The sequence below is a fragment of the Passer montanus genome, unplaced genomic scaffold (genome assembly GCF_014805655.1).
Source record: "Passer montanus isolate IOZ18808 unplaced genomic scaffold, ASM1480565v1 scaffold170, whole genome shotgun sequence".
Classification (NCBI taxonomy): domain Eukaryota; kingdom Metazoa; phylum Chordata; class Aves; order Passeriformes; family Passeridae; genus Passer; species Passer montanus.
Window position 1 is genome coordinate 241,648 of NW_024364271.1, and position 27,457 is coordinate 269,104.

The following is a 27,457-nucleotide window of genomic DNA, read 5'->3' on the forward strand; positions in this document are numbered from 1 at the left end:
CTGAACACTGAATGACAAGAGTCATCAGTCCCCAACATAAAATTTTCTCCTAGGTGAAACCAGAATGACATGGGAGCCTAGAAATGAGCAGGCAGGCCAGGCACAGCAAAATGTAGCTCTCTGACAGCTCCTGCAAAGCAGGCACTCTGGAGTGTGGCTGTAGCTTGCCAAACCCTGCTCTGTGGCTGATTCAATGCACTCTGATTCCTGCCCAGATGCCTTAATTTGGATCTGGGAGCAGCTGCATATTTCAGTCCTGAATCATGCACTAAATCTTGGGACCTTGATGGTCAGCTGCACCACCAAGGACTTGAACCTGCAGACCACTGCAAAGCATTTGGATGAGCAGGGCCACACACAGAGCACAGCGTCCTCAGTGAACAGCTTCAGCAAGTTCCCAACACCTTCTCAGGCTTCCTGACAGCCATCCCATGACCAGGTGAGCTGGGAAAATCTGGTGTGTCCCGTCCCTAACCTGACATCTAGCTGGACATGTTCAGGAGCATTTTCTTCAGTGAATGCAGGAATAAGATCTTGCTCTTTTGCACAGCTACCTACTTTCACAAAATTTGTAGCATCCTTTAACCTTTTGGAGAAATCTCCCTCTTAGTTAAAAGTGTCTGAGACTGGCTGGTGGTTTTTAAGTTGGAAGAGAAGTCAGGCAAACACTGAGGGATACAGCCATGGAAACAGCAGGGCTGGCTGGGCATCCAGGGAACAGATTTGATGCATCACTGCCAGTTTCTGACCTTACTTTTTGGATTTGGTGCACACTTGACAGGGCTCCTCACCAGCCAGGGTCACTGAACACTTCCTGTTCACTTCTTTGCTTTCACCCTGCCTGCACATGGGCAACTTGGATGGTGTGGGACAGAACCCCTCTCTGAGTGGGTCTGGGAGCTCCACCACAGGGAAGATTTCTGAAAAAAAAACCCCATGGAAATAGGAGGACAGGAATACTGGCAAGTGTCTCCAGATCAACCAATGAATTAAAAAAGACCATTTAATTTATCTGTCAGTGGGCAGATAGAAACTGATGGCATATTTTGCTGCGCATGGTCGGGCAGCAAATTGTGCATCTATGTTTTTAGCCTGATATTCTATGGAAACAAAGCTAATTTGATTACACTGTACATGTACCCATGTCTGCCTACTGTTGTCTCTTAAAAAAACCCCTGCTGACTGATTTCACTCTAATTTGACAGAGGCTATAGGTGTTACAGACAAGCAAGTGTGTATAAGATTTCTGAGAATATGTGATGGGCCTGAGGCAACACAGCCCACAGTTGCCCCAAAAGCAGGAAAAGCTGCAGAGGTCACCTCCTATTAGACAGAGTCTGCACATTTTTCAACCCTCCTGTGTCCAACAACCACAAAACCAGAGTGTGCCTGTTGACAGTGCTACTACATCCACTTGTGTCTGTCCTTGTGCACCTTCTCTGGTGAACCCATTAACAAACTGCTCTCAGCATGTTTTGCTTTCTCTTTTTTTTTCTTTTTTTTTGTAGTTCAGGTTTAATAAACAGAGGTAGACACAACTTGCATGTATTATTCTCTTAACTAGGATTTCACTGACGATATTCTGTATGTGTACTCCTGGTTTCATCCACAGAGTGTCACTATAAGGAGCAAAAATGAAAGCATCAGCATACTTCACACTTCTGCTTGGATGTGAGCATTCACTCAGTAGCTTCTGTCACAAATACTTTAAGCATTTTGGTTTTTTTTTAGTTTTCAATGATACAGTGTATAAGGGCATGCTGTTACAGCATGCAAAGGCATGCTGTCAAGTGATGACTATTAAACTGCTGTAAAATATGATCCAGATTAAACTATAATACAGCAATCTTTGCATGACAACATTCCCCTCACTACTGAGAAGACACTATCCATTCTAATCAGGTAACTAGAATGTACCTCAGGATCTGAATATGGACAATAAGACAATTATTTTGTGATTTTCCTTAGGACTTGAAAGTACTCGATGTTCACTGGTCTCCTAAATGCTTTTCCTTCACACACCTTCACCCAGCCATCAACCCAACCAACTTCTTCTTTCAAGTATATCCATATAAAAGGGAAGATTTTCCTCATGATTTTCATACATGATGAATTTATGCCCTGAAACACCAAATAGAACTACCAGTGTGAAATTTAAATTTACTAATGCTGTTACTGATTGTTGTAATATCTAGACCTGATTTCAGAGTGACTTATAGAGTGCATGCTTTGCTTTTTAAAAAATAAATAATTTTAATAGTGGTTGACATTGCTATTATTAAAGTCATAGACAAAAATAAAATGTGAAATTTTTGCATCTTTTTTCCTGTGCCTTTTCTCAGCTCACTCAGCCTCAGGGAGTACACTGACTTGCTCACTTCCCACTTCCACTTGCGCTTCTTCAGAACTTGGTACAATGCCATGCTTTTAGCTGGTCTTCAAACAAAAATTTTAGACTCAGAATATAAGAAAAAAGCAAGTTGTTTTAAATGCTCTTTTGCTCCACACACCTTGAAAAGCTGTGTTGAGCTGGCAAGGTGCAACAGTTCTTCCTGAGGTGTCCAGCTGAGGCTTGCACCTCAAGCTCAGATACAACTGCTACAGAGACTGCTCCTTCAGTAGCCATCATAGTCTAACTGAACTGTTCTCCAAAAACCTTCCTGTTGTTATGGCGTCATCAGGCAGATGTGTCAAAATTTCCAAAGCTTATGGGTCACTTGCTGGTTCTCTAAAGAACAAACTCCTGAAAATAGTATGTATTTTTCAAAAGCATTTATATTTGAGATGTTCTTCAAGGGAAAAGGAATCAAACTTAGCTTTAAAGAAAATACACTGGCGACATTGAATCTATAATGGGATTAGACTTTTCTTTATAGCTCACACAGTAAAATCAATCAGATATGGATTTTGGCATGTGAGATAAAAGTTTACTTATGAAATATTTCATACAGATTTTTGACTTGAGAATATACTGCCTGTGAACGAGTCCCACATTTACCTGGCAGTCATTTCAAAGAAGCTATTATAGTCTATCCAGCCAATTATTCTCAGACTAAAATTCCTAAATAGGTTTTGACTTGATGGACCATAATGACTCAGAAAAACCCATTTAACAGTCTGTCTTGTCAATGGTGCCTGCATTATGCCAGCAGAGACAGGGCATGACCCTGTACTCCTAGCAGGGGGAAAATAGCCTGTTGACTTTAATGGGAACTTTATCTCACTAAAGGAGCTGGGAAAGAAAACTGCATAAAAGCTGTCTCTTATTTGCACAATCTTCTACAAACTGGGCCAGTCCATACCTCTGAAAGATGCAATAACTCTGGGGAAGTCATTAGGACTGAGCAAACAAACCATCAAAAACATTTTAGAAAGTGAGTGTAAAATCTCTTTTTTCCAACAATAGCCCTAATGCTTAGGAGCCTTTAAAGAAAAACAACAGGCAAGCCTATGAGCTATGTATCCTGAACAAAAGAAGTGACAATTAACGTTGTCATAGCAAAGCCCCTTGCAGAAGGAACTATGTATGAGTGGACCATTGTATTTCAGTCCCTCTGTGGGGAGCTGTGGTGTTCATACATTACAGTTCATTTTGGGCAGCAGCACAGGCTACAGCTGAATTTCTGCCTCTTGGCTGAAGGCAGCACCAGAGCACAAGGCCAGTCACCTGCAGCACGGTTTTCCAGGGAAACACAACTGGCCAATGTGGAGGTGGGAAAATTCCTACTGCCTCCTTTCTCCAACCCTCAGCTGCCTACTTCTGCTTTCTGAATTTGTCAGCCAAATAAACCCAACTGCTCAGCCAGCTGCCAATGCCCCTCGGGACTTCGGCTTGGAGATACCAAGAAGGCCTAACTAGAACTCAGATTAGGCTCCACAGAAGAGCTCCAGGCTCCCAACAAACACCAGTTGGTCTCCTAGCCAGTCTCCTAGCTCAGCAAGGATGCCCACTCTGATTCCCACCTCCTGTCTCCCCCATGCCAACACTTAAACTGGTGGTGACTCACTCTAGGCAGCTGAACCAGAGGAGAAGGTGTCCCTCTGTTTTAAAGCAAACAATCACAGCTATGAAGGTTATCCCAGTGTTGGTGGGAATGAGAGAGAAGGCTAGGTTCTGCCAAAGCAGGGACTTAGGTCAATCAAACTGAATCTTGAACAAAGGTCCTTCAAAAATTCTGCAGACTGACATTTTACCCCTGGAAATTTGAAAAAACAGCCATATTTCCAAGCATCTCATAAGACACACCTTGAATCACAACACTGCACTGAATTCAATATATTTATGACTGCCAGACACCAGAATAGTGTAGACAGTCAACAAAAATAAACCAAACTGTAAAACTGGCACGGAATAAAGCATTTGAGGCAGACACTGTGAGATCCTTCGTACACATGAAATCCAGGAGAAGATGGGTGTTTAACTGAAGGAAGGACACTGAAGATTTTCTTCAAATAACATTGTAACTTTGGATCTTCTACCTTTGAGATTCTTCTTATGAAACATGCACAATTCTGTTCAGGTTTACATAATTTTTTCCTGTGAGGGTAGCAGCTGGGATCCACAGTTAAATTTACATCATCTTTACAAGTCATTGCTCAAGTCCACATCCACCTTTGCTCTTTGGTACACAGCGAGATTAAAACATGAGCTACTCTAATATGGATTTACTGACAGCAACTTCACTTAAAGACCACTTAGGATTAAAAGTCATCTGACAAGTGGAGACATGTTCAGGAGAGCTTTTCATAGCTGGTGTAGTGAAACAGGATGGAGTCAACATGTGAAGGTTTCAGTTCCCTCTAAGATATCTGACTATAATTACTGCTTGTTTACTGCCAAACTCATCATGACACTTCAGTCAGGGAACATGACAGGACACTATGGAGACTTCAGGAAAATCCTTCAGACTGTACTCAGGCAACCAGTAATTGCATAAAGTCCATGGCTATTCTGCATGAGTTAGCACTGCAGGACTTGGCAACTGGAGTTCCAAATTTGAAAAGTTTTAAAAATTAGGAAGCAAATGGGACACAACTGCATGCTACAGTTTTATCTGTGTTTTCAATGCTTCTATAGGCCTCCTTGCTCCCAGAACCAAGCCAAACCTCAGCTGCCCCTAGGATGAGAAAACAGAAATTGAAAAACACATAGCAGGTTTTTACCTCTCTTGCATGGGTGGAAGTTGTATCCAGCTGTTAAACCTGGGATCGTATCGGCTAACAAAGTTTGTACTGTGTTTCCCTGTAAAGATAGATTATTTTGACACTCAGCTGTTTGTTTCATGTATTTAACATCATGATTGTAATATATATTACATATACTTCACAAGTTGACACCTTTTATGAAGGGTTCCCCCTTTTACAACAATGTATGATTACACTGTGTATGCAGTAATAATTCAACAAATGGGGCACTGCAAGGCTTGAATTAGCAGTCACTAGCAGTAAAAGCAGATAGCGATTATTCTTGGTCTTTGTAATAAGATCTTGAAAATGTGTATTTAAATTTACTTATACAAGCTGTGGTATTTTCACAGCCACAATAAATCACAGCACTAAACAAAATTACTGCCCAAAGAGGGCATCCCCACAGTATTTTTATGACTAGAATTTTGTCAGGTAAAAAAATTAAAGGGAGAACACGTTCTTTTCTTTCTCCTTACATCCTCTCTGTGTGGAACATGGCAAAAAACCATTGTGCAAATAACCAGGAGCTGCATAAGCCATCAGCATGGGGTATGCAGTGTTTGCACTAGATAGTTTATTCTACCATGTACTTTCAGTGTAAGTTAGAAGGAATTACAGATGTGCATCGAAGGGGGAATACACTCTTAAGAGTTTTATTCCAACTCTGTTAGCTAAAATATGAAGCATGAGCAACATACACCAGCTAACTAGCTTCTCCCTGCTGTCAAGCCCAAGAACTGTGTTCATGTCTTCACGATATTAAGATTTCACCTTATTTTACATGCAGATTGACACCAAAGCAAGAAAACTGAAGCAAGAGAGTGCATGGCAATTTCCTGTAACACCTGAGACTTCAATAGATGAGCATTTTGAAAACAGAAACCTTTGTTTATGTATGTGTGACTAAAAAATTGAATTAGAGGCTTCACAGGCCAGCAGAATAATCTAACTGCGTATGTCACAGTTCTATAAATGGTCACTGGGCATTCTACAAGGTGAATATTTTTGCATCACACAAGCCTCTGCAGGATTGGCTCTTTTTGCCTGCTTCATTCCACACTTACTTCAGCATGTGTAAATAGACCATCAAGACAGTAGAGAAGAATAACAATACAGCTAGAATTTATATTCGTAATAATTTAAGTTCATGTTCTACAAGAAAACAGAGAAAGAAACCACACTGGCCGCTTTAGAAATAAACCGATTTCCTCGCCATGTTACAAGCATGTTCTATATGAGGAGGGTAAAGCAGATGAATAGTGAAGCATTTCCCTTCAAATCCAGCATGGTGCCTAATGAGGACCACGCTGAGTGCCACTCAAAGACATGACCATCTCAGCACCACCTCAAGACATAGGGTGAGATTCCTCTACTGTAAGGGCAACTGGTCATTCTGCCACTGGGCTTAGTGAAGCGAGGCTTTGCTTTTGATCCTTCTCTGGATTCCTTTAATCTACACAGACAATTTAGAAAAAGAAGCATTGAGAGCTATAGATTCAATAAGCAGCAAAACAGTAACAGCAAGTTTGAACAGGTTCTAGGTTTCACTGTTTGAGACATTTACTAATCTCTTTGTATTTCAAAAAGCAGGAATTCAAAATAATATAAATATTGATCCTAAGTTTAAACTTCTATTTTTTTTCTAGGTTTTAATACTGCTGTATTAAGCTACATCTTTCAGAGTTACTGGGACTTCAGTGCTCATCAGTTATACAGCAGCTTTGTCATACAAATCTATAATTTGGCTGCCTAACACTTCATACACATACTCACTACAAACACCATATATATAGAAGATTGTAAATTGCAGGGTAGAAGGGTTTAGTAAGTCTAGACTGGGAAGTGCAGGATACAAATCTGGGTCCTTCACCCAGGAAGGGAGATGAAATCGAACTAGAACAGTCACAGAGAAGAGCTACTATGGCAACAGGAAGAACAGAAAGTTTACCTTAAGGCAGGAGACAAAGAACTTGGCCTGTTGCACCTAGAAATACAAAAGCTGAAAGGGGATGGGAGTGCTGTCTGTAATACTCCAGAGAAATAACTCTCCAGGAGGGGAAAAACTGTTCAACTAAAGGCCAGCCTTGGCATGAGAACTAGGTGATTTAAACAGTCAAAGAATACATTTTATTGGATATCAGAATAAGGCTCCTAGTCATTTAGAGCAATTGGATTCTGTAGCAGCTTTCCAAGAGGAGTAGTGGAGGCTGGGAATTCAACTGCTTTTCAAATGTAGCTTAGAAAATTTACAAAATGGGACTATATGATGTCTGTGACTGCAGGAAAAGGAATTGGTGACCTACTTAATCTGCTTGGTGTAACTGGTTTGACTGCAGTTGAAGTCTGGAGTTCAGATTGAAAGAGAACTCTATCTGTGTTTTGCTTTGCTCATCAGTCATGAGATCGCACATCTTAGGATGCACCTGTTCTGTCAGAACCCAGAACCCGGGACAAAAACCAGGATTAGCAAATCAGGATGATGGCACAAAAGGAGGCAGATACTGTTCTCTGCCCAGCAGCCATGCCAGAAGGTGATAGGCTCTGAAGGTTATGAAGGTTGGTCTTAAATCCATGCCTATGTTGTCCACCTGCTTTCATCAGTGTTCACTCATGCAAGAACCCCTTGTGACTGGAAAGGCATAGCTACTGGAGGATGTAAAAAAGTGAGAAAAAATGTCTCCCATACTTTGTGGGTTGTCAGGAAGTCACTGGAGCATGAAGGAGGCGTGAGCACTCCTTGGGGTCCATGCAGTTTCTCAAGAACCAGACGGTCTGATGGCTAAAGCAACGTCTTACCATTGCCACCATCTCTAAGATAATTCTTTACATTGGAAAAAGCACCTGGAACAGTCTAATTGGAAGCAGAAGCTTTGTAAAGCCTTGGCAAGATGGTTCCAGGTAAATCCACCTGAAGTCCCTCCTGTGCTCGGAGGTTAGCAGACAAGAGCCTTTATATAAATTCAAGTGGGCATGTGTGAGCTGCCCCCATATAGCTGCAAATTTAGAGCAAAATGGTTTCAAGAAAGAATATGCCCAGCAAGGATATAGTTTATGATTTCAGGTCCACTTTCAGTGACAAGTAAGATCCATTTGATAAAGAGATCAGTATGGCAATGCTCATACCTTTTATATTGCTATCTTCTCTACAGAAAAAATCCCAGCACTGGTATTCACAGGTCAGGGAAATTGGTAGATGCCTTGAGCAACATCTTCAGCCCAGGAGTTGACCCAGATCTAGGCAATCTCAGGCCTTAGGTACTATTAATATCACAAATAACTGTGTTTGACTCCTATCTCAGATGCAAGATATGTACCCCTTCTACCATCTCTCCATCACCTTGCAAGTCAGTTTCCACATATTTAAAATGTGGGTAATTATACTTCTTTTCTTTTACCCTTCATGTGAAATGGCCATTTAATTGTAAACTGTCTGGAACAAGGTCTGCCTGTCCATATGCCTACTACCAAATACAACAGGGGTCCTCACTGGATGGACGTGGCAAACGATCCTAAAAGAAATTGTCATTAGTGATACTGCGCTGTCTCCGGCTTCAAATAAAAGACATTCAATATTCAACAATAGAACTAAGGGGCCTTTCTCCTAAGAGATATAGTGATATTCTTAACTACACCAGAAACATGCTTATAGGGTGGCCTGGATTGTTTGTCTCAGGTTTTAGGGAGTGAACAGATGTAACAATTTTCTATAATTTGGTTTAGTGCAGATGCTGAAATGGGGCATTCACAATAAAATATATGCAGTATATGTAATTTCAGCTGGATCCTCTAGTGTTTTAAAGTAAAAATGTGTACCTGCAAGCTGTTTTATGGTTTCTCAGTCATAATTATCTCTGTTACACAGACTGCTACAACTACAACTCTTTCTTCATGTGCAAGCTTTTTAACAATGTCTTGACAATTCTGTGAATTTTGCAAGGCATGGTATTCTCCTTTTGCTTTGCTCAGAAGCCTGTTAAATTGTTTAATTTCTCTTTGCGGTAAATTTATGAAGTAATCAAATGAAAGAAGGTAGCAGCAGATAATCTATATGAGAAGCTCTTGCACAAGACTGAAAAAAGGATCAGTTTAAGAATCTCAAAGTCTAGATAATTAACACATTAACAACTTGAGCTGCGAGTATCTTGTTTGACAATAGAAAAGAAGCATTCATCTACTGCAATTGCATTATTATATTATGACTGGAAGGAGCCTGGAAATGAAGGTTAAAATTCTTAACAGCTGCTGCCTGGTGCATGCACTTGAAAGAGTCTGTTCTGCTGCCTGTAGCATTTCTCAAGGGATGTGGGAGCTGATGAATGACAGAGATGCTAATGCTAAAGTACCAGATATTTATTACATCAATACCAAAGAGTAGCCTTTACTAGGTTCAACAATTAGGCTGAAGGTCCTCAAAATCCCTTGCTGATCACTACATCAGCTGACCTGACAGACAGGGAGGCACAGGAAGGCAGATGCTCCCTTTGCCTTTTAGTATTCTTTACCTACCATTAGGGTTCCACTGGTCTTCTCCTCCCAGCACGAACAAGAAGTTTTCCACTTCCACGACGCAGTGATGGGCACTGTTGTATGGCATAACTGCAAACAAAGCAAGAATTCTTTGTCAGCTCAGGGCACTGATTTTATCAAATATTTCCTCTTTACCATCTGCATGAAATAATATGAATCACCCCAGGCATGTACGAACACTGACTTAGCAGCAAACAAAGCCACTTACTAGTAAACCTATGCAATTCAATTTTGCAAATAATTAAGGAAAAAATCAGGAATTCTGGTCTCTCAGTGCCCCCTCACCTGCCCAAGTACTGTACATGCTGATCTAAAAAGAACTTGTAAAAAGGGATGAACTTGCGTGATATTTCCCTGAAAATAAGCAGATGCTAGGAATCCTAGTATGCTAGAAAACATTAAAAAAACCTCAGCCATGCTTTGTTCTGCTGGTAATGTTTCCACAAGAAGAGTCAGTATGTTCAGTAGCTTTCTATTACACAGCAATGAACAAGCTGCATTTCCATACAGTTTTAAGTTTTTAAATTAAGGTCCTGCTGATTTAATGCCTTTTCCAAATGTATACGCTTAATTTCCTGTACAATGTCATTAGCAGCACGATCACACATCTTCTATTCATCTAATCAGGAAGCCCTTTGTTAACAAAGATCAAAACTGTGGCATTAGGTTTGCAATATCCCCTTTTTAGAGGGGGAGGTATAATGATTGCTATGGACCAGCTACAGATGCAAACATGTATTTCTTAGTATTTACTTTTTCCACTGCAAATGGTAAAATGCAAACATAAGCATTACATGTACATAATGCACACATATTACTGCTGTGTGCCATACCCACTTTATTGATATTATATGGAAAATGTAAACTTATACAGCATTAGTTACTATACCACATAGAGTACTTTTGGCCCAGTGACACCAGTAGGAAAAATGATGTCCTTGTTCAGCTCATCATATGGGCACCTTAAATCTAGGTGAGGACAAATGGGGAGGTGATGTGCATGTACAGGCAGGGAACTTATTGCTTGACACGGATCAACAGAGCACTTAGGAAACCAGTGCAGTGGGAAATCAATATGACTCAGGGCCAGCTCTTACTTTGTGCTCTTTTGCCAATGCCAAAAAAAAAAAAAAAAAGAGGCAGCCTATCTCACACTTGGATTATTTTGGGTGATATATCTCTCATTTCATTTGTTTTATTATCTTTTATTTTTCTCAGAATGCAGTTGTGCAGTATAGCATATGCAAATAATAATAATAAGAAATACGCACAGCTTTGCTATTTAGGACACATTTTCTTAAAGATCAAGCGGGCTCATTTATGCTTCTTACTGAAGTTTTTGCCTAGGCAATGATGAATAAATAAGGTATGTTTTTAGTTTCTAGTGAAGGTCGAATATCTTTTTCATAGTCTGTGCTCTTACAAGTCATGTAAGTGAAGCAGTTCTTAAATTAGATAGCCAGGTACAGTGAAAGTTCATTAATTAAGGTTATTTGTTACTGATTCAATTTATATTAACTGGGAACTAATCTTATACTAGACACTGCAAAAGATTTTATACTGCCTAGAGATTCCCTCAGTAGGATGAAAGAATGAGGTCCGTTTTTGCTATCTTTTGAGACACCATATCATCATTATCTCACTCTTTAGTCCTAGACATTTTTCCTATTTTAAAATCTTCTCTCTCAAAACCACAGAACTTTTCTTGATTTTGTGGATGCCCATAGTAAATAAAAAATTTGGTCTCTCATGAGAAATTTGCTGCCTTAGATGCTATTTGGCACCCTTCCCCTCAAGAAGAGATTCCCCATGATCAATCTGTAAGGGCTTCAAGTTTTAAGTAATACAGCGCTTTACTATGGTTTCCAATTAGGTCCAAGCTGCTGGTTGCACCTCCAACCTCTTATATCGGTCAGTCTGGAGAGCTCCAACATTTATAGAAAAAACTGTCTGCAGGCAGCACACATGCATATTTTCCACATTGCGTTTGCACTTTTGCAAAAATTTGTGTTTATTTATCCATTATATTGACACAAACAGGGTCAGTAGAGGAAGAAATTCTGCTTTAAGCTTTTCTGCTGTTAACATGCATATAAGGTATGCAATAAGACTCCTGTAATTATTATGATAATTAAACCTTGAAAACTAATGGCTTAATCCTGGCTCTGACTGAAATTGATGGCAACATTCCCACTGATACAGGATTGGACCCAAACGACCCAAACTACCGTCCATAACTCACAGGAAAGCTAAAAGGAAGCTTGTCTTAGAAAGGTGGGTAGTATTTGGTCTTCAGAAAGAAAGGTGACTGCAATAAAACACTGCAGACCTTTACTGTGACCTTTGTTTCTCTCAGAGCTTTGGGGAAAACTGTTCTTAGTCTCATGAATCTACCCATGGGACTGAAGGGAGTTGGACAAAACATGGAGGATGGAGCAACACTGTGGACATCTAAGAGGGAAAGGACTCTAATTGAGAAATCAACCACCTCACAGTCTTTCTCCTTGACCCCTCAGAACTGGGAGTTATACACAAAAATCAAAACTACATGAATGAACTTTAAAAAAATTTGTTTTTGTTATAAAACATCCCTTAAGAGCACAGAAAACTTGCACCAAAAGCCATGAGTCTTGTGGACATACACCCAGAGAGAACCTAACTTTTCACAGACAACAGTCAAAATTACATGGTAATGAGCATGTTAAATTCAGTATCTGGTAGAAGAAGCAATCTTCTCAAACTCACTGGGCTTGCCAGGGTGTAACAGGAAGAATTTGACCCATCACACAGTCTGGCCAAGCTGCTGCTTTCATTAATTTTATAGGAGTCTTTGTCTGCTGTTTGGCTTTAATAGTGTGAAAATCCCATCTTCTCATTTTTTTATCTCAACTCATTGGAACACCTGCCTGCCCCACAAAAAGGGTATTTGCAGAGAAGTTTGTACGCCATGCTCAAACACAGCCCTGCATGAGTTTTTAGCGTGTCAGTCAGTGAGTTAGAGGGAAAGGGTAAGGAGAAGCTAATCAGGATGAAATGAGATTAAAGGCTGTCTAATTTTACAGCAACTGTGATCCATCAGCCACTGTGAAAGTGACAGTGGAAATGAATGATGGAGACAGACAGGTGGGGCTGTACATTTCACTGATTTATCCTCAAATGCACTGGGCCTTATTTTATTGAGTGAACATGACCGCATTTATCATGACTGTCATCTAAACCCACTTCCCTCCATTTAAAAAGGTCACTTTACTAGGAGGGAGTAGGATAGAGGCACTTTCAAAACAGATTTAAAATTTAATAACACATGTTTATAAAACCCTGTGCAAAAATTCTTAACTTTATTAAAGACCAATTTAAAAAGAAGGCGAAAACACTATTAAAAGGAGGAGAAGATAAAAAAAGCCATGGTCATTTGAGAAACATGCCAAGGTGATAGGTGCCAAGGAAATATGTGAGACAGACAGATATAAAAAGAGTAGTTGGAGTGGGCAGAAACCACCTCCCCTAAGTCCCTACCCCTCACAAAGCTCAGGATGGGCATGCTTTCCTGCACCAAGAGCAAAAACAAGTGCAAACAGCCCTGCTGAAGACATCACTCCCACCAGCCTCCTTCCCATGCATTTGATGTATGATTGGTAGGAGACGCCTGGTAAGGTGGGAGGAAATTTCTCAGGTACAGATATGTAACATGCAAAGCTGTCCAGGTCAAAACCAAATGGAAGATTTATACTTGAGAATGATCTGGAAGGCAGTGGAGTCCAAGACTGCAGTGGTGTTTGCTAAGGAATACTCCACTACACAAACATCAGTGACATTGTGCAGGAGGTGACACTCAGCTGTTCTTCAGATACAGATGATGAGGAAGACACAGCAGCACTGCGTATTATGATAGATATCCCAAGAAGAAATTCCTCACATATGCCAAAGCTTAGCTAATGAAAAGTACCAGACAATGTTCTGGGACCTACTTTCAAAATCAGAGACTACAGGTTATAGCCAAATGCTCATGAAATTAAACACTCTCAACTATGAAGCCTGTGAGGTCAACCAGATGCAATGATGCTTCAAAGGCACCTCCATGATAAACCTCACACACCTAACAAGCATCAATGTGTGCTCTTTGTCTTGCCCAGTTTTGCTTAGTTTTTGCCAATTATTGCACATTTAGGAAACAGCATCTGGTTGTTCTCCACAAATTAATCAAAGGGTCATCAGTTCCCCCTCCTCCTTACACTTTTCCCTGTCTATTGTTGCTTCAACAAACTACCAGGGAAAAAGGGAAAACTAGAATAGCACTTCTCAAGACAGAAGGAGAATGAGCTCAGGTCCCAGGAGATCTGAAATCTGTGATACAGGCTATACCAATTCCCCTGCTCTCCTAAAAACTCCTTCCAGAAATTCTACTTGATTCCTCTACTAAAAAAAAAAAAACAAAAACAAAAATACAACAACAAAAAAAATCAACAAAAAAAACCCACCAAAAAACCCCCAACCCCTAACCAAACAAAAAAAAAACCCAAAAAACAAACAACCCCAAGACCAAACCACAACAAATCCAACACCATAGATTTTTTACTGCCCTGAAGCAGTTAGCTGCTTGAGATACAGGAGGTACTGTAAGGAAAGCCAAGAAATCTCTTCCTCAGCTGTTGCACAGCTTGAGCATAGCTCCTTCAAGACTCAGTACACATCAAGAAGTTCTGCTTAGCATCTCTAATGACCTGTGCAGATGATGCAAGAGAAGAGTGTGTTTCCAGAACAAAGATGTCATTATCAGAGGACATATGGATTCAATAATGACCTTCCACAATATTAACAGCCTATCCTGTTGACTACATAATATTCAACTACAGCTTCTTGAAAACTGGTTATTTCCACAGGTCTGAAGAAGGCAGTGCAATGAGAGATGTCTCTTTCCAGTACAGAAGGCACCTACAGACTCACTTTAGGAGATCGTGATTTGCTCATGGCAGAGACACAATATTCATGCAGAGACACAATATTCATTTCATTCCCAACCCTATCAGCAAAATGCTGGGCAGACCACAGCTGGTCCAATTATTTCCTGTGAACAAAATATCAGATACTGTTCACCTTTCTGTGTTTCATACATCATTTGCAGAAAGACTACACATTTATTACAGAATGTTACTTGTTATTTCTCACCAAGGAGGTTATATAAATAAACACTACGATTCCTCTGTGAATTGTTCTCTTCAATTGTTTGTTATTTAATAACTGTGGGGAAAGACTGACCACAACAAGTACGAAATTCTAGCCTCCGTGAATGTGGTGGCAGTTTTGCACTGACTTTAAAGGCATCAGATATTCATTCACTGGTATTTTCCATTCAAAAGATAATGAAAGAAAGTTAAGAGAATTATCAAGGTAGATGGAAAATACCCCTGTTAAAATTCCTGGCCAAACTGCATTTTTTCACCTCAAATTCAAGGAAGTACATGCGAAAATTTTTTTCCAGTAACACACCAATGCCAGCCTTGAGTATGAGCTGAACTCATTGGGGGAAGGCTGGGACCATCCAACAGCAGTTACCATAAGCAAAAAGTCTTATGATGAAGCACTGTGCCTCAAAGTCACCTTTGAGGGAATATAACTGATACAGCTCTGGTCCAGCTGCACCACTGAGAACATCATCAGCTCAGCTGGAAACCTCACCACCTCCTCCTTCCCATGCCAGCTTGGTGGTAACTTCATTCAAGCCATCACAAATAGGATGGGCACAGGGCTGCTGAGTTCATCTAGGATACAGTCCATACTTCTACTGAGGCTCCAGGATAACATAAGCACCAAGAAAGAGTTACCAGAGCAGATCAAAGTCCGTTCACAACACAGTGAATGATATTTTATATTAATTACAGTAGTTCTCATTGTGAAGATATTTCTTAATGAAATTTTTTTTCATTCAAATGTCAAGAGTTATTCTTTTGTACATTCTCTGGAGGAACACCAGCCAGGTTTTTCCAGAGGTCAGGGAGTTCCTTGGTTTAGTTGTTTTAGTGAGCATCTAAAATAAGACACTTAAACTCATGCTGATGCACCAGATCAGGCAAACATAACATCAGGAATAGCTGGCATGCTCAGCTCCCTCCTGAGATAAATTTCTTTAAAGTTACTTGGACACAAGTTCTGAGTACAGACCTGTCTGTTCCTGCAGGTGAAATTCATCCTGAGGGAGAATGTTCTATTGGGTTTTCAGTAACATACACAGCTTGCATGGACAAATTTTATCCATACATTTTCAAAGCTGCAAGCACCCATTTGGATTTCATTTGAATAAAGCTGTCTACTTGGATCAACAGTGTTTAAATAAGGTAAATAAATACTGCATTCCCACCTTAAAAACTGATGTTCCTGTATCAAAAACCTGACACAATCTTCCCCATGAAGTGCACAGAAAACCTATGCACACTCTGTTGTGCTCCCCTGCTGCCTTCCCCGTGGGAATGACTGTGCAGCTGAACTGCTGATGCAGGTCTGAGAAGCCTCATGTAAGTGAATACACCAAAAATCTTGGCACAACTTGTAGCAGAGGATGTAATGCATGGTCCTGTGGAAAGGTTCAAAGTGACAATTTTTCTTGTTTTATTAATCCCTGCTTACCCACCTACCTTGCTGAAGGTTGCCCTTCACCATCCAGACGCCCCACGGATTTCCACAGAGCATTTATCAAGGGACGCTTGTCCACCACCATGAGTTATGCAATACTACCTCAGTGATGGTTGCTCCCCAGTAGAATATCTTGTGTACCTACTCAGGCCTGGGTTCACAATCGCTCAAGTGGAGCCCAACATGTATTCCTGGGAAATGACATCTCGTCACATCATAACAGTCTCATGATGTGACATTTTGCACAACAAAAGCTTCTCATGGACGAAATGATGAATAGTCCCTGATGGGAGAAAACCACTGCAGAGTTGCCAGAAAGCTCTGTAAAGAAATACTATTTTGTCCCGGGGGGATTTCAGATTCTCCAAGATGTCAGCTCAAGGACATGCATTCCCTTCTCCAACACTGCCACGGGGCAGAAGAGTGTAACCAGGAATCGTGTGTAAATGCCCAACTGCTTCTGACTGGTTGTATTCATTTATGGCCCACTTTCTACCTGACCTTGAGATGCACACATTCTCCTGGTCTCCTCTGAAGGCAACCTTCCAAGCTCAGAACAATCACATCCCCTCTTTGTGTTTTTCTGGCTGGATCCTGTTGATGCTCCTTGGGGATCCATGTCTGTAAAGGCACTCATCACACGCAGCAATATTTTACTTGGCCCCTAACGCCCCAAGTCTTCCACAATCTTCTCTCTCAGTCTCACTACTTCCTACTCTGCTCTCAGCTCTTGACTGACATACTATTTTAGGGTTATTTAGGGTTTTATTTCTTCCCACTAACTCTCGAAATCATTCCAGGGAAATAAAAATGTGATTTTCCATTGGAAATGTGATATTCATTTGGAAAACTCATTTGGAGAAAGGATATACCCATATTTCACCGTATTAAAAAAGCAGTTTTGATACACCTAAGTTCATTCATAACAGATGAAATGGAATTCACTGCTAAAATTCACTGCTACAGATTTTTCAAGTTTTCATTTTAAATACTTCAATATTTGCAAATGAAAGGTTTTGTTTACCAGAAAGTCCAGCCTACACCTAAAGCACTAGACCTAAAGCAGAAGATAGTGGAAGGATCTGTCTAATGTCTATCACCTGGAAAAAATCTTCCTTTCCCAGAAGTTATATACCTCATATGGGTATCTGAAGAAAAGCCTGGAACTCCAACATGCCTAACTTCCAGCATGCCCAGCATGCAGAAGCAGGAGTGTCCACATTTGTCCATCAGTAGCTAGACAAATACAAATACAAAAGGAAGCACAGGAATTGAACCACATAAAGCAGGTAACACCAAAGACTGGTTTCTCCAACAGAAACAAGGCAAAAATGTTTCTCTCCTACACCTCTCTCCACAGCTGAGCTTCTAAAGAAGGGAGAGACAGACCCACAGAAAATTTTCAAATTCAGGGCACAAAATGAGCTAGGCAGCAAAACCACACACTTACACAAAATTTGTACAGATTTACTTTGTAAATCTATACACAGAACACAAAATAAGAATGTATGGCTGAAAAAAAATCTATTAATAGATGTGGATTAAATTTACATTAATCTTCTTCTGCTTTGTATGAAAACAGTACTATTTAATATTTTCATAAAAAAACAGTTGTGAAAAATGTGTTGTGATGCCTACTCATAATAATCCCAAAAATTCACTCCGTATAAGTACTCATACCCCTGTGTTTTTGTAGATTTAGAAAGCATCCAGTCAGGAAACAGACCAAAAACTGCCTTTCTCGAAACTGAATATCAATCTGAGTATCATAGGACAAGTGGCTGCTATTTAAATCAAGAGGCGTCAAAATTCATGGGCTGAACCATGTTCACATGGAATCACAAATAATTCACAAATACACACACTAGTGCATGGTCGTGGGCTACTGACAAACAGGATGAAAGGTCATGTTAATTCAAATCACTGGCCATGCTGGCACTGCCAGATTCAACACAGACAGTAGACTAAAGTAAAGCTGTTGCAATCAGTCCCAAGGGCTCAAAATATACTTAACTGTGTATTTTATAATATAATAATATATTTAAGTATCCTCAAACAGCTTGCATCTTTTGTTGAAGACATTTATTTTGCAAAGAGAATTGTTCAGGAGGATATAATTTTCAGTTAGTTAGGTGAAGGAAAGTGAGGACTGAGACACAGAGTCTGCATGAACAAAACTGGGACTTGCTGTACTAGTAAACACAGCTTGGACCAGGTTCTGCTGGAGACTGAACTGAAGAAGGAATGAAACTGAAAAGGGCAGGGATAGATCAGGACAGGTCAGAGGGGACACAGCAAAAGTACTGTGTCTGAAAGAAGAGACAGCAAAATCTGCAAACACAGCAGCACATACTGATCCAGAACTCTAAGTCCTGCAGTCGTCACATTCCTCTGCTGTCAGTACATCTGGGTGGAACCCAGTCACGTTTATAGTCCCTGGTACCCAGGAGAACCTTCCTGAACGTCCAGTTCCATGCACACCAGAGGTCTGTGGAAACTGCCACCACAAAAAAACACTTCAGCCCCTTCTTGTCTCAGGATCCATCATTCTTTCTGATGGCCATTGCACACATGAGGCCAAGAAATAAACAATCAAGAAAACACATTATTTTTTTAAGGTGCATTGCATTTAACCCTGATCTGTTCCCCACTAGGCTTTCCTGACAGGCCACACAAATTGGAGTGAGCAGGAGTGCGAGGCCATGAGAAGAAGGGAAAGACTGATGTATTAACAGCAGCACGAGTTTGGATCAGCTTGTAATGGTTGTGAAACTACAACCTCAGCACATAATACCAAGCCATTGAAATGGGTTTAACCCAGGGTTGCTGTGGCCCTGTCCCTCTTACACCCAGGCAATCCAGAACCCCCCAGTGAGTCCTTTCAAAGCAGGAACCTAGCAGAAAAAATGGTTCTGAAAGAAGAAAGTATATTTTCATTTTAGTTTAAGCTGTTTGTTTTCTACAGCTACTCATTTCTCCTGTTCTGAGAACACTGATTAGCTGTGCTTCATTTTCAGAGCCTGATTTGACGCCTGTGCCTGATAGGCAGTAGCGCTCTGTGCTCACTGCTGTAACAGAAGTAGGTGGGAGAGGCCATCTGGAAAGCATGGTCTGAGGGGTCTTGAAATAGGCACCCCAAAATAAAGGATACCTTTTACTTTAATCACATTGCACATCTGTTCCTGATATGCAAAATGGGAACAATGATAGACCACGCTCCTCGCAAAGAGGATGGTACAAAAATACCACAATGAATGCCCATGAAGCAGTTTGCCTCTGCTGTTGTGAAGTCTGTGAAGAAAACCTTGTGAAAAAATTCCATCTTCTGAAGAGTATTTCAGAAGCATGTGACAGACAGGATCTACTTGCTGAACACCAGAGGAGAAACGCTCTGAGCAGAAATTCAGCACAGTCCCTTCTGTGCACTGATGTGTGACAAAGAATAGTGTGTGATATCATTGGAGATTTTATCTCGGTGCTTATGCAAACAGAGGCCGAATTAAGGTTGCAGAGGCAGCTTAATTCTCACATTTCTTAACTCCAGAGGGCTTAGTATCGCCGTCTAACACTCTTTCCAAGCTGGGTGCGAGCCCCTCGATTGTGGTTCACCCCAGTTCTGACAGACAGCTAACACCTTCCTGCTGCTTCAGCATCTCCGCACCACCCACGTAGGTGTCGCGGAGTCTAGGAAGGCCATGGCCGGAGTTGCAGGAGCCCTCTTCCTCTTCCTCCTCCTCCTCCTCCTCCGGCTGCTGCCGCATTTCCCTGCCGCCGGCAGTGCGAGCCGAAGCCACTAGATGGGGTGCGGCGTGCCCGGCTCCCCCTCCCCGGGGAGAGGCGTTTCAGTCATCTTTTGGCTTCGGGTTTTGCAGCCAACCAAAAAACAAAAGAGGTGAAACGCAGCACAAAAAAGGGCACAGCCAGCTTCCTCCCAAGCAGTTAACTTCTGCTTGTTCCTCGTGTTCGGCGTGAAAGGGAAGAAATCAAACGGAGTACACAAACCCCCGGGAATGCTCGGCGCATCGATCCTGGCGGATGCGGAGCCCCCGCCGCCTGCAATGGGCATGGCAGGCGCTCAGGCTTTGGCACGGGCAGCAGTCATACCTGCTTCGCCTCGTCTTGTCTCAGCTCTTCGAACCCAGACTGCGCAAGGATCAGTCAGCGATTTTCCCTGGCAATCCACACTCATCTGCTTTTCTGCTCCACGCGCCAGTCCCGGTGAAACGCAGCAGGCACAGTTCCCGTCCCCACCAATACACCGCCAAATCTCTCTCCCTCTCTCTTTTAATAATGATCTGGAAGCTGGGTAAAAACAACACGCTCGCTTTTAGCAAAGAGCGTGCTTCCTCATTACAGGGGTAAGGAAGAGGAAAGGGGACGTGAGGAAACTATAACACAAAAAAAAAGATAACTAGAGAATTAAAGGGAAAAAAATTCCTTTCTAAAAGAGTCAGTCCTTTCCAATGGGAAGACAGTTCTTTGCTCAGTTAGTCCCCAACTGAACTGCATAATGGTGGCCAGATTACAGCTCTCTTCTCATCTTCCCAAAGAATGATGGTGAGGAAACTATGACACAAAAAAAAAATGATAACTAGAGAATTAAAGGGAAAAAAAAAATCTATTCTAAAAGAGCCTGTCCTTTCCAACAGTTCTTTGCTCAGTTAGTCCCCAACTGAACTGCATAATGGTGGCCAGATTACAGCTCTCTTCTCATCTTCCCAAAGAATGATCTTCTGGAGAAGGCATGATGAAGCTGAAACATATCTAGTCCATCCAGAAAGGAGTGAAGGGACTTGTATTTACCTGCATTTCCACCACTGCTGAATTATGCCTTCTCTCACTCTTCCCCAACAGCTTACAAGAAGAATTGTCCTTCTGGAGGCACCATCCACCCCAATAACAATACTTATTTAAACCTGTATATAAAATACAACCAAACACTCCTTCCCAACATCCAGCTTCTTCCAGCTTCCCACAAAAATACCAACAGCCAAGATCCTGTGCACAGTACCCTCTCATGACCTGGCCTGACCTTGCAAGCTCCTGCAGACTCCTTCTCCATGGCCAAGAGAAGGAGAGCAAAAAGCTAGGATGATTTTAAAGTCAGTCTTTTCTTTTCCTTGTATGGTATGAATGGGGAAAGTCCTCCTGCTCAGCAGAGGAAGACTGCCTGGGGATGTTCCCAACACAGGGCAGCAGTACAGGCAGGGGTACTCCGTTCTCCTCTTTACCTCAGCAATGGAACAACTTGAATTTTGCAGTCTGTCACACACAATACTGTGCAGATTTCCCTGCAAGTGTCTCAAAAACCACCTTGAAAGAGCCACATGCAGGGGTATAACCAAGTGGCAGTGCAGCACTTGGATTTGGCAGGATTGCACTTGAGTTGTGAGCTGGGCGAGGAGCACGGGCAGACAGATATGTGCCTGCCCAACAGTGTGTCCTGTCACATACCCTGAAGGTGAAAACTCAATTTAACTTTCATTCCCGATGAATTTGGACTTTCACAAAGAGAACCAGATGTAAAAAATGTGGCAGAAAAAGAAACACAAAGGAAATAAAATAAGAAAGTGCATTTGAGCTGTTGTTTTTTTAATTCATTGCAAAATTGCTAATAAAATATGCAGTGCATCACTCCTGGAAATTAACGCAGACCGATCCTGCCTAAGGAGTTTGCAGTCTTTATATAAATTAATAGACAGAATATAATCCCAAGTGCAGAGCATTTGATCATATATATTAATATGGAGACTGCTGATCCACATCTGGCTAAAATAAATGTGTTTTTACACAAATTAGGTTACCACTGATACAAACACTTTTGGTTCATACTACAGAGCACGAACAGATGATCAACACTATTGCTTTGGTGTAGCACTGTGCTTGAGGAAGTCACCACTTATCAGCTGGGCTGTGGTAATTGCTCCTAGCCTTTTACAATTAGAAGAAGCCACTAGCTTAAACTACCTTAAACACTGATTACATTGTTTAATTTAGCACATTTTACCTTACATTTGTAACCACTTAGGAACACAGCACTAGCAGGCATTGTGGCTCAACTACTGGATGCTACCTCGGGGAAAAGCAGATCGGCTGGATCTCTTGCAATCCTTTGGCCACAACAGAATTACAAAAATTCCAGACTCAATAAACTTTCACAGGTGACAAGAATAACAACCACCTGCAAAACGAGCTGGTGAAAGCAGCAACCCTGTTTATACAGTACTAAAACTCTGAAATTTTGCACTGACTGTACATATCCCAAGAAGCAGTAAGGAATATTTATTGCAGGAATAACTTTGTTAAAATTCTGTAGAGTCCTTCGAGTCAAACCTTAGCTATTAAGTCTGCGAAGACAGCTCCACATGATCAGCTGTATGTAAGCTTCAAATGGTAACTCCTCTGATTTATTTTGTTTTCGTATATAAAGTATTTCTTGGTGTTCTGCAATATGTGGAACATCTGAACAACTGCAAAATCCTGTTTGGGACACTTGCTGAGATCCATTTCACTGGATCTTCACAAATAAATTCATTCCTATTGCAGCACCAGGGTGCATAAACATAGTTTTGATAAAAATGAATACTAAGCAAGTTTACAAAAATTTTGCCTTCAAATCATATTACCACAAAGGCTTAGTTATTTGTTCTCTACTCTACAGTACAAGTGCTGATAACCCAAAACATTTTCAAAAATTACAAGCCACACCACTATATCCAAGACACTACATATGCTTGATGTCCCTTCAATTTACTTTCCTCAATTTGCTTTCAATTGTCTTTTAATTTTCAACCATAAGATCAAAACCTCCCATTTGAAAACAATCAGTTGAATCACACAGCTTTGTCTTAATATAGTAAATGTGCAAGATCAGAGATAAAGTTGTTGGCAACACAGCTAATGTAACTCTGCAGCAAGTTCCCTGAAGTAATCAGAATTAGCTACTCAGTTACGCTTTATTTGGGCCCATGACAAAGGGCAGCATTATTGTTGTGCTCTGAGGGGACAGTCCCAGAGTAGAACTGTGAGTTCTACTCTGAACTACCAAAATTGTTATGGTGTGGTGTAGTGATAACTGAACTAACCTCGTGTTACTGACCTAGCCCCAACTGGTGTGCTCTTGAGTTCTCCTTTGTTTTAAAGGTCCCAGATGGACCAGATCAAGGGCTTGAGTCCAGCAGGTACTGTATCCACCAGTGGCAGGAAAAAAATGCATTAAAAAGGCATATATAAATGAACAAAAATGGGTAAATTGAATATTTCTTCCCAGTTTTTAGTATCTGTCTGTGGGTTGCTCTACTGGATAACCACAAATCATTTATAAGTAGAACAAACATTAAATTCTTAATACATTTCACCCATAGTTTTTACAGAGTGATATGAATTTGGTCCACACCATTCTCTTTGCTTACCTCTAATAGCCCAGACTCTCCTTTTCTTGTGTGTGTGTTTTTTTTTTTTTTTTTTTTTTTTTTTCCTGCTACACTTACCTGACATTTTTGCACCAGCCTCTGGAGGCCACCCAAAAAGGATTCCAGCTTGGACTCATGAGCAGCTCTGGTGTCTGCCCTCATTGTCCAACACAACCAACCAAAACCAGTCACTCCTCAGCCCCAGCTGCACCCTCTGTAGGGCTCCTGACACCCAAAACTGGTGTGTAATCATTCATTCCCTACTTTGGTGCTATTTTTACAGCCTTGCTTTTGTGAAGAGGATTCCCATCCTTGGCTTTGCATCCCTAGGCCACTCCAGCAGCCACTGAAGCCTCACCCTGCAAAACCTCTGAACCTCAGGGAAAACACAGATCCCTCAAGAACATTTTTTGCATACTGCAAAAGATAATTAGGGACTTCAGAAGAAGAGGTAAAAAAACAAGGTGTCAAGGTGTAGCTTCATTCCCACTGAACAGCACTGCTTTGTGCCATGTGAAGCCAGAACACTTTTCCCTCCATTATTTTCTCCAACAACAATGAATTGTTTTCCAATATTGAAAGTTTGAAATGAAAGCCCTGAAGTGATTGCAACTACTTCAGGTGGGCACCAATGCTTTACCTAGGGGGGAACACCTTTCCATGGCAGCCTTGCCTCTCTGAGGAAAAGCCAGGCTGCTAAAATAAAGCTGCTGGAGTGAAGCCAAATCATGGCTTCAGGAAAACGGATGCTATGTCAGGGCTTTATTGACGTTGTAAATCTTTGCAGTTAAGAAAAATCAAATTTCTGAGTGCTGAAGTGATCATTTCTTGGAACAGTACTAGAGACAGCATGGGAGCTGACAAAAAAAGAGGACAGTGGCTCCAATCTTGCTGGGTGAAATATGTCCTGGTGCAGAAAACCCCTAAAACATCCTGCACATTAACAGGACTTAAGCCAGAGGCATGAGTATTGTATAAACCCTTACACAGGACATCTCTGCCCTGAACATGTCTCCCTTTCCTGGAGCTGAAGTTAATGGGAGCCAGTAAATGTCCAGCTGATTCCAGTAGTGGTGATTCTGCTGAATAAAACAAAGTTTAAACGAGCTGGTGTGGACATTAGTGGTAATGCAGCTGGGAGACAAGGGCTGCATGGGGCCTAGCCAGGAGGCTGGGATTTGGACACCACAGATCATCCAGCTCTCTGCTACTGGCTGCCACGGCACTTAAAATAATTGCAGTCCTCTGGAGAGAGTCTATAGATAAACTCTGTCCTATGTTAATGCACCATCATATAGAGCTGTTTACAGGCAGTACTTAGTAAAGTACTTAAGCATGTATTTAAACAGGCTGCTGAACATCACTGTGATTAATACTTTGCTGAATTAGAGATATAATATGAATACATTTTTCTGCTGTTACAGTTTTTTTCATTATATACACTTATAAACTGGACATAAGGATTTTCTTTCAGTTTTGCATGCAGCAAATGAGTTAATTTGGGAGTCAAATTCTCCCTTAGTTATGCCTGCACAATGCCTTTCATATGCATGAGGGCAGAAGACTTCTTTTTAATTGGACTTATTTTTTGTTAGTCTATAATCAAGAAAAAAACCAAATGTGGTTCTTTTTTTCTGATCCTGCAGCTCTTTGACATTCCTCTCATGTCACTTCAATCAGAAAAGTATCTTTTACATTTGGTGTGTATGTTGGCGAAGGCTGTGCACATACAGGAGGTGCAATTCTTGACCAGCAAGAAAGCAGCTGCTGTTGAGTACAGATTGGAGCCACACACTTTGTTATTCTGCATGTAAAACTTGTGGGGGGGGGAAGAGGAGAAGAGAATAAACATGGCTCATACATCACTCATCACGGTAATTCTATTTAAATATATTTTAATGATTTCTAACAACATAATTTGCCAAGCCTCCCCACCTCAAAGTGATGCAAGCACATTTCTCTCTCAATTTTTCCTTTGCTGCTTAGCCTAGGAGGAACATTTACCATCTTCTAGTAAGTTTGGGAGTCAAACCTTTTAATATATATATATATATATATATGTGTGTGTGTGTGTGTGTGTGTATATTTTTTTTTTTAAATAGTCAGAACTCAAAGCATTGGCCTACTCATACTCGTTAATGTCATCACTGCAGAACCATCACTTACATTTACTTGCAGTTTCTGCTCACAAGGAAACAAGCTTCATTTAATAGTTTTAGTCACAGCCATCTCAAGAGTTGAAGACTTCCCCCCCTCCAAATTAAAGCTAAATCGTGTGCATTAAATACATTATCTACTTGTAATAAAATGGGAATTTTTAAGATGATTCAGTCACAGATAATTTGTTGCTGCAAACGACAGGCTCGCATCAGCCACTGGCCGCTCTGAGTGTTTGCTGAGCCCAGGGAACGCTTGGGTAGCTTACCCACCTCATGGAAAACAGATGTTTGCACTGTGGAAAAGATTCCTATTCCTTTTTGTGGCCTTAAGGATCCTGAGTGGGATCTGTCATGCCAAACAGCCGGGGTGCTGGGCTTGCTCACCCACCAAAGCCCTCACATGCAGGTTAGTCCAGGGCACTGCAGCAGGAAACCAGCCACCATTCCATGCCAAAAACACAGCCTAGTTTATTTCACATTCAGCCCCCAAGAAGCCATCAGAGTTATTCTCCAGAACAGCTCTGGAGGGGCTCAAAGGCACCCGTTTTTTTTCAGCCTGGGGTGATCTATTCACAAGCAGAGGCAGCACAGCTGTGGGCAAGGAAGGACAGCTGATACTACAGCTGCCTTTGTTGCTCCTGCCTGGCAAATACTAGAAGAGACCACTTTTCTAGACTGATGGGAAGGCATATGTTAAAGCAATTAATTAATTTGCCCTAAAAGATTGAGGCCAGGCCAGGATTTGTCCCTTTCCCAGCGCTCAGTCTGATTGTAAGCAATGGGACTTCCACCATTTCCCATGGGAGATTATTCCACAACCTAATAGATCTCAATGTCAGGAAGTTTTTTCCTGATATTCAGCCATAATTCATATCCATGAATTATGAGCTACTGTCGACATCACATCCATTGAGGCATTCCTAGAGCCTGCTTCATTTAAAATTATATGCTCTAGTTATGCAGGGTTTCTGTGTACTAGGGCAAAATGCTTTTTCTGCAGGTTAATTCATTACTATTCAATTTGTTAACACTTTTTTTCTCGGTGTGAACAGTCATTCTGCAGTTGCATACCCTGTATAGTAGCACAATCCCCATTTGGGAGCAGAATCACAATATATAAATATGACAAAACAACATACCAAAACCCATCCCTGTAAAGACATATTAGTCTGTTCCTGCAGATACTCCAGCATTCAGTTAAATCAAAGCAGTAGCTCATACAACACCTGGTATGAGACAAAAAGCTCAGGAAAACCCGTCTCAAGTATGTAATAAATTTTATTTCTGTCTCAAACAGGGGGAAGGTAGGGGAGTAGGGGGGGCAGTAGGAAAGGGGAAAGGGATGGGAAGGGAAGGGAGAAAGGAACTTAAGCTGTGAGGAAATAGAGGAAAATTGAAAAAGAGAATGACTTCCTATGAACAATGAGCCTCTACAACACAGCAAGAACATACAACAGCAAATAAAGTCAAGGATGCAAAATGTTCACTTCTTACCACTAAAGCACTTAGAAAAATGGAGAAAGCTAAGGCAGGCTTCAAAAATCT

The 27,457-nt window shown here is 41.1% G+C and overlaps 1 protein-coding gene across 7 annotated transcripts in view; it reads right to left on the reverse strand.

The window, feature by feature from the left end:
- Positions 1-27,457, reverse strand: part of KLHL14 (kelch like family member 14) — an 82,363-nt gene that overhangs the window by 26,313 nt on the left and 28,593 nt on the right. For all 7 annotated transcript variants that reach the window (XR_005627009.1, XR_005627008.1, XR_005627007.1 and 4 more), the window contains exons 4-5: positions 9,694-9,783; positions 5,164-5,242 (exon numbers count right to left, since the gene is read on the reverse strand). Coding sequence is in view for 3 of the 7 variants with exons in the window: in XM_039704246.1 (XP_039560180.1) it covers positions 5,164-5,242; positions 9,694-9,783 (169 nt within the window). In the remaining 4 variants the exon portion in view is untranslated. The remainder of the gene's footprint in view (positions 1-5,163; positions 5,243-9,693; positions 9,784-27,457) is intronic.